The sequence below is a fragment of the Athene noctua genome, chromosome 9 (assembly GCF_965140245.1).
Source record: "Athene noctua chromosome 9, bAthNoc1.hap1.1, whole genome shotgun sequence".
Lineage (NCBI taxonomy): Eukaryota > Metazoa > Chordata > Aves > Strigiformes > Strigidae > Athene > Athene noctua.
The window spans coordinates 12,646,269-12,657,594 of NC_134045.1; the positions used below are offsets into that span (position 1 = coordinate 12,646,269).

An 11,326-nucleotide genomic window follows, 5' to 3' on the forward strand; every position below is an offset into this window, starting at 1 on the left:
CAAGCACAAAATCGCCATTTGTTGCTTTGTCATCTCTCATGTTCTGGTCTAAGAAGTGATTAGTAGCATATTATACTCTCGATTCCTAGAAACCCATTATATTCCAGATTCCTAAAAGTTTATGCATATGTTCAGCACAAGACTTCCTAGTGAGTCTCCCACATTCCTTCCAGCTGGGACTGTGAGCTTTCACCACTCTAATGTATTCACACATGCAACTCGCTTACATAGTCAGAAATCTGAAGTTCGATACCACAAAATAAACTTTTATTAGGGCATTTCTTTAAAGTTTTCATTAAAATTACATAGGGAAGTGAACAGGGAAGAATACCAAGGTCCTTTTTATGCCTTGAAAATGAAAAGAAATTACAAAATAACCTGAAGTTGAACAAAAACCAATGGTGTGTTCTGATGATTGAAAGTAGCAGCATAGCGACTGGGCAAAATTAACTCCTACCTGGCATCAAAGAAATAACTGATAGCTTTCATTCACATAATTTACCTACTGTTGTAAGAATAAATTTTATTCTGCAACATGACTTTAAAACAAACAAACAACCCACATGTTTTTACAGATTTTCAGAACACTGACAAATTTATTATTCCAAGCTTCCTACACTGCATGCTATAAGCATAAAATATGTTTAATGGAACCTAAAATGCTGCACTGATTTTTCGGTTGCTACTTATCTGCATTAAGCTTCCAGTTGCAAGGAAGGGAGAAAGGATGACTATAAACAGCTAGTTTAAAAAACTAACAGAAAGATACATAAAGAGATGTAATGTCAAAAAAAAAAAAAAAAAAAAAAAGTCCTAAAGAATGTCACCCAAAAAAAACCCCTTTGAAACCTTTCAGTCTTGGCATCCTTGTATAAACTTCCTTTTGAAATGGGAAAATAGTACACTAACAATTTCAAGATACTAAGTAACTGAGTTGCTAACCTCCAGCAACTTTTAAGTATCAGTTTCTCCTCCTGTTTTAGCAACAAACGTGGTTACAAAGTAATACACTGATATTCATAGGCTATTTTGTATAAGTAAATCTTGACATCCCTCTTAAGAAGTAGACAAATCAGAGCCAACATTTAAGTTTGCATTAGACTTTCTACTGAATTTTTCTTTCAAAGTGCCAAAATGACTGAAGATTAAATTCCATTCTCCTCCATGACAATAAAGGGCAGCAGCAGAAGGAAAGAATAAAGGCTGCATCAACATTAAATATCCGTTCCCATTACTAAAATTCTCTCCAGAATAATAACATTGTATACCAAGAAAAATCAATGAAATTGATTGAAATTTCATTGTTTGAAATAAGCAAAATTTCTCTGTATTAGCTAAACAATGAAAATAATACATTCTGTAATAAACAACAAAAAAAAAATGCAATTGGGAAAGGAAGAAGTAGTTACCTGTGGCCTCGAATATCAGACTGATCACAAACTCCTCCTAAAGCAATTCTGTGGAATTCTCGACCCAAAGTCTTTGCAATTGATCTTCCAACACTAGTTTTACCAACTCCTGGGGGCCCCACAAAACAAAGAATGGGTCCCTTGAGGTTGTTTTTAAGCTGTCGGACAGCTAAGTACTCCAAAACTCTCTTCTTCAACTTCTCCATAGCATAATGATCATTATCCAACAGAATTCGAGCTGCACGAATTTCAAGGCGATCTACCAATCATTGACAACAGAAAAGATATCAGCATATTTACTATTAAAAATGGAAACAATTCATTATACAATAGAAACAAACGCATTCTCAAATACGTTCATCAATGCAATCGCTCTGACACACACATATTTCCAACAAAGTTTTCCGAAAAATAAAGGTATTATAATTCTCCTTTAATAAGGAAATTAGACATAAGCTAGACAGATCATAGTACCAATAATGAAATCTAAAACTCCCACCTTTTCACTGTGTCACATATTGAAATCTGGTTCAAGCGAATTTAGTGTCTTTTCTAGGACAGTGATTCAATGATAACAAAATTTTTCAGCACGTGCTTTTTCACAGAAATAAGTATGATCCTGTAAAGTCTTCTTAAAAGCCAAATTAATCCCTATGTCTTCATCTACTTAAGAGAAGAGTCTGTAACTATGTCACAAACAGAGTAAATTCTTGCAGAGCAGGCTTTACTCTCTGTGTGACACTTGAAGTGTTTTGGCACTGCAAAACATATCCATGGGATAGTAGGACTGAAAGAATTGGTTTTTTGCAATTGCCATCATTTGAGATAAATGGTCAGGCCTCACAGATGCACGTTAATTAATGCTTTACACAGAGCAGGAATTTCTGGCACAAAGCAGCTGTCTTCCCCTTAGCTGTACAACATAAGTGTAGGCAGGAAGCAATGAAGTCTATCAACCTTGCACACACTCACCCTTCAAATTCTATACTTTCCAGGTACAGATGCCTCATACTGGTAAGTATGCATATTTCACATACCTACAGTTGTGATTAAATTTTCATACATACCTACAATTGTGATTAAATCTCATCATCAACCATTTAAATTTTTGTAATGAACCACTGAACAAAAAATTCACTAACAATCACAATTTTCTATTGGATTATCTATTTCTGTATTCAGGTATACTTTTATTTACTGTAGCTATGCTCTCCATAGCATCAATCACATGAACGTGAATACAAACTTTGCAACCTAAAGTAAAAACTTCAACCTACATGTGATGTGGCATAATTTTATAACATTAAAAGAGCAACTTTCACCAAAAAACCATTGTTGGCACTCATGTCCATGCAGAAACACTTTACTCATTTTGGGATTCTTTGAATTCTTTGCAAAGATCTGTAGGCAGATCTTTTCACAATTTAATGATTAAAGAAAATACTTACAAGAAGATTTGTAAATAGAAAAGGCTCTAGTTCAAAACAGTCAAAATTCATCACCACACATACCAAGAAGTCAAAAGATGGACAGATGTTTCTGCTGGTGTGGTTATGTTAAATTTCTTTTTTAAATCAGATTGTTGTAAAAGCCATCCAAAAGCCTCATTCTTCAGTAGCTGCTAGAAGTAATTGTAATCCTTTTCTCCAGCAGTACGCCTTCTGGAGAGTCATTCTGCCCACTTAATCTACTTGTGTTGGTCAGTAGGAAAAGTCATGTTTCATTTTCTACCCTTTCCTCGCTCTCCATTTTTGCATACCGTTTCCATATTATTACTCTACTCACAACTTTTGAAAACTGTGGTACAAAGCTGACATGATAATCATGTTTTTCTATTGTACCTGAAGTTGTAATTATTAAAATTAATCACAACTGTGCTTTTTCATCCTTGTGTTCCTTATCAAACTTGATTAACTTAAGTCACATCAGAACCTTCTTCAGGAAGACTAATGCTACACAAATGTACAAACACTTTTTTGTCTAACACATAAAAAGTAATCAGATGCTCTTTTCTTCAATATTTTAGATACATGCTAGCACAGATTGTAAGTAATAACATCTTCATTTTTCTGTGTAGATATTCCTAATACTTTTTAAATTCACATTTTAAGATGTGCAAAAGAGCTACACAGGCTATTCAGTAGACACATCTTACTTCAAGATGGGTATACCATAAGATTTCAGTAACACATTCATTACATTTTTATGGTCAGACAATGAGACAAACATTTGCAAGACAGAACTAGTATGTGGTGTTTACATGATGGTTACTTGTCCTAAAATGTCTGTGCAAGACACAGTCAACAATAACAGAAGGGTTTACCTTTTGTACTCTTGTTCCATGGCAGTTCTACCATCAGTTCCAAGTAATTTCTTGTCAATGCATATTCTGGCATTGACTGAGGCATCTTCTTTAATCTGGAAATATATGCGTAGAATTCATAAGGCTAACCAGGAAGTAACTGTGAAGTAAAGCTCCCCTGGACCACAAAATAGATATTTAGCAAACTCAAGGTCATCAGCATACCCTCTTACTTTCTGACAACCGTAATACTCAAAAAGTCACTACTCCATTAATTAGGAGATTGTCTTTGCATAATAATAGGTTATATACAGGACACAAACAGAATTGAAAAAAAAGAGTCAGTTTCCTGTGCATACACAATGCATGCACCACTATATACGCATCCTCACAAAAGAGGTTATTAACCATCCTATCACCATGGATAGCACAGTTATCCTCTCCAAAGAAAAACAGAGGAAAAAAGATTCAATAACAGGGTCAGTTTATTCATTAATTATTAACAACTGTGGTGCTATTTACTTTCTTTTTTATAGATCTTCACACAATTAACGCTTAGTGCTTACAGTTTAATGCCTTATTAACGTATAAACCTTTATCTAGAAGACTGTATTTCTTTGTAATCACCACTGATGTTCCAAAAAGATGAACTGATGAAACTTATAAGCAAAAACTAGCACTCTACTGTATTTTAAAAAATTATTTCTAAAACACAACACAAACATCATCACATAAGAAAAGGTTAATGCAAGATTTGTTTTAAAAAATAAAATAAGAAAAGAAATCACCATTTGAAAGTCTCCTACCTCTTTATTTCCTTAAGGCAAACTTTAAGAGCTTGTTCTGACATACTGGATGTTCTAATCTTTTTTTCCAGCATGACAACATCATCATGATCTTCTTCTTCCTCTTCATCTTCTGTAGTGCTTGGAATGTGACTGATTCTTCTATTAGGACGAATAGCTACAATCTATGAAAGCCAGAGAATAGTATCAGGTTTTGTTTTTTAAATAAGGTGTGTACTTTGGCTTTGAATGGAAACGACAAAAACATGCAAGGTCCTGGGAGACCCTCCTTCATAGATAAATTCAGAAGATTTTAATCCAGTAAATAACTTCAAAGTGTTACTTGTACTACTTTTTAAAGTTACAGTATTTCTTAAGTGCATTTATCAGCTATCCTAAACTAGCAGACAACAGAAGACAAGAACAAAACTGAAATTATTTGTGATTTTTGGGGCACTGCAGCCTGTCACGTTAAGCAGAATAAGCCTAATCTTTACAAAATGGCTAAATTTTCTCTCTTAACTTTTTTCATTTCTCAATTACTTCCTATTTCCTAAACTGCATAAGCATAGTTAGATGCAGCAGAATTCTAAGCTGCTCTAGTTTAGCAAGCCATGTTTTACAGCACACATTCTTCACCTGTATTTCAAGAGCTGTATCATCCATCTGCAATACCATTAGTAAAAGGTACACATTTCACTGCATAGGCCAAAACTCAGTATGTGTATACCACAGAAGTAAACTGGGCATAAGATGACTCTTTAAAGGAACCTGAACATTTATTCAATGTCAGAAAGTGCTCAGATTAAAAAAGAGAAAAAAAAAAAAAAGCCTAGGCAGTTTTAAAAATAATATTTTAGGTATTTAAACAGTCAAAGTTGCCAGTTCTCTGCAGCTCCACGCTAACCATGAAACATTATGGTATGGCTATAGATTACAACTGCACAGATTAAAATCATGCACATTCATTAGGCTGTTTAAAAGTGCACCTTTATACTTATACTTATTTAGAATGTTTAAGTATCCCACATTTAAAGCTCCATACCCTTTTATCATCATCCTGTTTGGGCTTTCTTGTTTTCTGAAGCAGCTTCAGGCCTTCAATCTGTCTAACAAGCAATGGTATAGTCACTTTGAACCGTTCTTCCAGCCGAACAGCATCTAAAATCTAAGAGCAAGGAGTTATAAGTAGCCAACAAGTTCATGCTGGTGGATCATCAGTTTGGGGGAGGGAAACACAGAGGGTACTGCTATTGTCTTTTGACCAGAGTTATAGAATACATGGTTTTGGAAAAAAAGGTAGCAAGAAAAGCCAACGAGAATACAGCACACAAAATCTAGCCTCAAGTGTCTGGATGCCAAAACTACAAAGCACTCCAAAATAGAAAAAAAGTCTCTTATCCTGCCTGTTCTTAAAGAGTCTGTGGGTTAGGGTTAGGGTTTTTTTTCCTGTGGCAAGCATGTATCAGCATTCTATTTTTCAATTACTGAGCCTCAGAAAAGAGCTAGTCCTCCACCTTCAAGAAAGTTACTGCATGATCTCCTTGGTTAACTCAGAAAAAACCCACACCTTATGCCGTAAGGTTTTTTTGGTTTGGTTTGGGTTTTTCTGTTTATTTTGTTTGCCTTTTTCAAATTTTATACTCTACTTCATTAAACATGAAAATGGAATTGATATGTGGAAATGGGTAGAATTTGGCTCTTCTGTATTTCCACAGCTTCCACTGGCTGCTCCTTTCTTTAGCACTTCTAATAAAACAGTAACCAAAAAAAGACATGGTAAATGTAATGACTAATGTACCTTACACCAGCAGGATACTCAACTACAGTACACACCTTCATTTCTATTTGCTGTGCTTTGAAAGAACCTAACATGCTTTCAACTCAAGGTTGAAGGTGCAGCACTGGCAGTGACAAAAGAAAAGGAACAACAAAACTTCCGAACACAGCAAGCAAATACAGAAATCAGACTAGTAAGCATCAAGCCATAAGCACCATTTCCACATAAAATTATTTTGACATATGATGTAAATTTAACCACTGTCTCAGCATTTAAAAAACCCCACACTTCAATATGTTTTTTAAAAGATTAAAAAAAAAGATTCTGAAGTTGTCGGTGTTAAGAAACGTATAATGATCTGTCAACTGTGATAAGTAAGGAAGATTTCAACACAATTTTAAGATTTATCATCTTTACCATGGGATGGGTAAGTCCACATTGTATTTATTATGGCTTCCAATGCTAACTAGATTAATTTACCAATTGTGAGTTCTGACATATAGATATATAAGCACTTTAAACAGCACAAAAACTTTTTACAAGTACTCATGATCAGTTGCAACACAAATACCTTCTGGCACAACTTTATCCCTGTAAGCAATGTGTAAGCAATTTCAAAATTATCTAACAGTGATTAACCATAAAAAACCCAGCAAACACCTAATTCCCCTCAAAAAAGTTTAAGAATTTAATACCTGAAGCTTCTCTTGGTTGGATGTACGGATGATGGAAGTCAGTATATCTGGCAAAGCTTCTCTAGGCAGATTGTCCAAAAGGCGTCTCAGCTTTGCGACTGCAGGAACAGACATATCCAGCATCTCAACCAACTGTAAGGAACACACAATTAACAATATTCACAGTTACTATGCTTCTTTTTAAATTACTTCAGTATCTGACCTAAAAGGGATTGCATCTTTCAGTATGAAACATGTCTAGGTACTTTGCCAAAAAGCTACTGAAATAAATAAAAAAAAAAGTTCACAGAAGAGTCACTAACTCACCACGGGGCAATCAAGACTCTGGTCTTTCTGCTTCTTCAGGGAAGTTCAAAAATATCATCACTGTTTGCAGCACTTTTTACAATGCCCACATCTCTTATTTCCCCCCCACACCCTGATTAAAAACTTTCCCAGTTACCTTAACACTACAATGATTCCTTTTCTATACATTCTTTAAACTCAGATTCATAATACCTGGGGACATCTGTTTATAATCAAGGCTCCAGAGGGGCTTTTTCCCTTTAATAATTTTTAAAAAATCAAACAACCCTCATAAAAAAAGCAATCCATTGTATATATTTTTATATAATTCTGGGGAAAAAAAAATCAAAAGTATTCCTTTTACTAGAGTGTATTTATAGTATTGCTATATACAAAATAATACCAACTTATCATAGCACTAACATACACAGTAAGTTGCATATCCTGCAATAAGCTGTATAACACCCTGCAACTCAACACAGAAACCTTAAGCTATAACAAAAATACCTATTTTGTAGTAGAAGTACTGAAACTCTACTAATCACTGAAAAATATAAGAACCATTGAAAGAGAAGGTCAGACAGGAAGAAAACAAACAAAAATCCCCCAATACACATGTAAATACATCAATATATGACACATAGAATTAAAACAATTTACCTGCACTGCATACTTGTAGAATTGTTCTGACAACTCTCCAAGTTCCTCCTCAGATTTATGCTGATTAGTAAACTGCTCAAGTCGATCTAACTGTTCAACTTCAGCAACAGGATACGGTTTCTCTTTCAGCAACTGCAGGATCTGGAAGCGGCAGAGGCCTGTAACCAGCAATGTGTAACGTGGCTTGGGCCAGTTGCTACCGACCACCTGAACTGCCAAGGCAGCAGTGCCAATCCTAAAAAAAAGATTAAAACTTTGTATTATTTATCACCTTCCACAAAACGTTTTGTGTGCACCTAGTCAAGAAGCAACTGAGTTACAGGTTGCAAGAACCTTCTGGGTCATAGATTGTTATCATAAAAGGCAATCAAATTTGTACAACTTCCCTTGTAACACTGACTACAAACCCAAAGCTTAAAACTTGAAAATGAATGAGCTAACTGAAAATCTAAGATAATATAATACAGTCGTCCCATTTAGAAACATATGTAAATTTTTTCATAAATAGTTGAATGGATCTTGCTGTGGACAGGAACACTGACATTTCTGCTTAAACTGTACACGCTGGAAAATTTGAGAGTTTGTCATTTACAGTTCTTCAGTGAAAATGTCGGCCTCATTCCAAACAACCCTCTTAGACCACATGTATCTGTTTAAGCAGATCTGAAACAGAAGTTACTTTCTTGCAAAACGTTACTAAGTCCACCGATGTGATGAGTTCTGAGAGTACGGGTTACAGCACGTTAGTTTTACTCATGCTTTATCCCACAGAAACACGATTCTTTTTCTTTTTATGCAAGCTAGGTCACTATTCATGCTGCTTATCAGGTAAAAAACGCTACGGTTAACAACTGACACAGCCTTAACGCTCCTGCCCCGCGTTTTTTGATCGTATTGTCTTCTCCCACCTTGGCCTCCCTCTTCCACACTTTTCCTCCAGCCGTCAGTCGGACAGTCGTCCGTCCTCCCCCATGCGCCCCCCCACCGGCGGCTCGCCCGCTGCAGCGAGACAAGTTTCTCCGAAGGGAGAAGCTTCCCGCGGGGCGGCGGAGCCGAAAAGACTCGTCCCCGCCGCCGGGCCGGGCCCGCTCCCGCGAGCCCCGCTTCAGTGACAACATGGCGGGCCCGGCGCGGGGCAGCCCCGGCCCCAGCCCAGGGCCGGGCTCAGCGCGCTGCGCGGCGCCCGAGGCCGCGGGGGAGCGTCAGGGGAGGGCCCGGGCAAAGCCGTGCCGAGCGGCACCTGTGCAGGGAGGGCAGGTCGTCGCAGTCGGAGGTGGGGTCGCTGGTGTTGGGGATGACGCCGATGATGGTGCTCCTCAGCGAGGTGCCCTTCAGGAGCCGGCTGCGCACCAGCTGCATGTTGCGCGGCGAGTCCACGCTCGTCCGCATGGTCGAGCCGGGAAGCAGGACGCCCTCATGGGTGAGCAGCAGCGGGAGGCGGCTGGGGATCTGGATGGCGCTGCCGGTCGCCATGGCGGCGGCGCCGCTCCGCTCCCCCGCCCGCACACCGGCGCGACCGGGCGGCCTCGGCGCGTGGCCCCGCCCAGCTACGAGCGCTGGGAAGGGACAGTCCGCGCTGCTCCCGCCTCCGCGCCGCCTCCCACCGTGCGGGGGCCCTCCCGTGCCCGGCCTCCGCGCCTGGGGAGCCTCGTGCAGCGAAGCACCGCCCGCCTTTGCTTTTCATCTTCCCCCTGCGGTGTTTTTCTCCGGTACAAGGCAAAGCCGGCGGCAGGTCAGGGCCCGAGGCGCGCGGGGCCCGCTCCCCCCAGGGTCTGCCTCAGCCGCCAGGTGTCAGGCTGGGACCGCAGCCCAGGCCCGCCTAAACCCTGCCCGTGAAAAGCAGAAAGGGCCGCAGAGCCTGGCGTCGGAGGGTGTAACAAACGTCTCATTTGTTAAACGGGATGGTTACTACATGAAACTAAGTTTTGTTTGCTTTTTTAAAAAGTCCGCTCTCCCGCATCGGCACTCGTGGCCGAAGGGTTCGTGGCCCCGTTTCTCCAAGCACAGAGCAGGTGCTCTTCACGGTGCTCCGGGCAGCCCTCAACCGGAGGGAGGCGGTGCGGGGTACAGCGTCTCCTCCGCAGGACGGGGGCCCAAAGCCCGAGCCTCCCCCAAGGGCTGGGGCGCAGTGAAGGGCAAAGCACCCGCGGGTGCTCCCCGTTGCCCAGCCCAAGCCAGGCGGGCTGCCCGCGGGGACAGGCCCTGCCACCTCGCAGATGCTGTGGCAGCCTTACTGCAATACAGCTATTTTCAGCAGACCTGGAGGCATAAGCCAAGGTCACAGCCCACTACCATCAGTAAAGTTCCTTTGCCCAGTCCTGCGAAAGCCTGCCAGGCAAAAGGGCTCAGCACTCAGGCCCTATGGAGAGTTCAGGTTTTAGAAACTTTCCCCATCTTTTTTATTTTTTTTTTTCTTTTTTTCCTGTTGTTTGTTTCCCAGTGGTGAAAAGAGGTGCAATATCAAAATTGCATAATGTAATGGTCTGCATTAGCCAATTCCTTGTTAATCACTGACTTGCACAATACGTTTTGAACAAAGGTAATCCTGTACAGAGGGGAAATCTCAGTAGCAGCAATTTCAAATGCACAAGTACAGCTACAGTAAAAAACCTGCTTAATCATGCAGTTTTTTAATACCCTAATCTGTTAGCCTGCTGGAGAATGCAAGGTAACGGGATATATGAAAATATTAACAATATATTTAAATGCAAGAAGCTATTACAGCTGAGAAAAATATCTTTTAAAACAGCCACCTCAGGTACCTTAGAAAGAAGCTGGAATTGAATATACTATTCAACATGACATTTAGAAAACAGTTAATACAAAAAGGGCATATACACAGGAATATGGGAAGTGTTTTGTGAACTTCCTGATGTTAAATATAATTACTCCGTAAACATATGTTCAACACTCACAAATGTTTAAGCTTCTCTAACTATATTGGTTTGGAATGTGAACATAAACCAAGCCTAAAGGTTAAACATTTACTTGTCACATTTATTGATGAGTTTTCTCAGTCTGTGGCTTTTCATTAAAAAGAATTAGCAATTTCATCATGTTTATTCTCCAGGCTACTATTCCCTCTCTCACCAATGACTACTCCCTTTGATCATTAAAATTAGTTTCTTAATTCATTCTGGAGCTGTATCAAAAATCTCAATGATCACTTTAAAATTCTCTTCAATTTCTACTGAACAGCTCTTAATACCCAAGGCTATATTTTACTGCATGTACTAAGCATGCAATACAATAGGGCTACACCCTGATTACGATGTCTAGATAGTACTTGATCCCCCAAATTGGTTTTTTGCTTAAATACAACCAGATCACATTTGAGCCACAGCCTTTCAGAACTTGTTTTCTGGACTAGCTAAACATTTCCTGATACACAAAGAAACAGTCTAGCATTA

At 39.3% G+C, this 11,326-nt stretch overlaps 1 protein-coding gene across 2 annotated transcripts in view; it reads right to left on the reverse strand.

Annotated features, from left to right (window-relative positions):
- The window catches only part of LONP2 (lon peptidase 2, peroxisomal), a 47,829-nt gene extending 38,394 nt beyond the window's left edge, over positions 1-9,435 (reverse strand). The window contains exons 1-7 of one of the 2 annotated variants that reach the window (XM_074913677.1): positions 9,157-9,435; positions 7,917-8,151; positions 6,972-7,103; positions 5,542-5,664; positions 4,518-4,681; positions 3,733-3,827; positions 1,410-1,668 (exon numbers count right to left, since the gene is read on the reverse strand). In XM_074913677.1, coding sequence (XP_074769778.1) covers positions 1,410-1,668; positions 3,733-3,827; positions 4,518-4,681; positions 5,542-5,664; positions 6,972-7,103; positions 7,917-8,151; positions 9,157-9,389 — 1,241 coding nt within the window. In that variant the 5' untranslated portion in view covers positions 9,390-9,435. The remainder of the gene's footprint in view (positions 1-1,409; positions 1,669-3,732; positions 3,828-4,517; positions 4,682-5,541; positions 5,665-6,971; positions 7,104-7,916; positions 8,152-9,156) is intronic. The other variant, XM_074913678.1, reaches the window with a different exon arrangement.
- Positions 9,436-11,326: the final 1,891 nt, after the last annotated feature.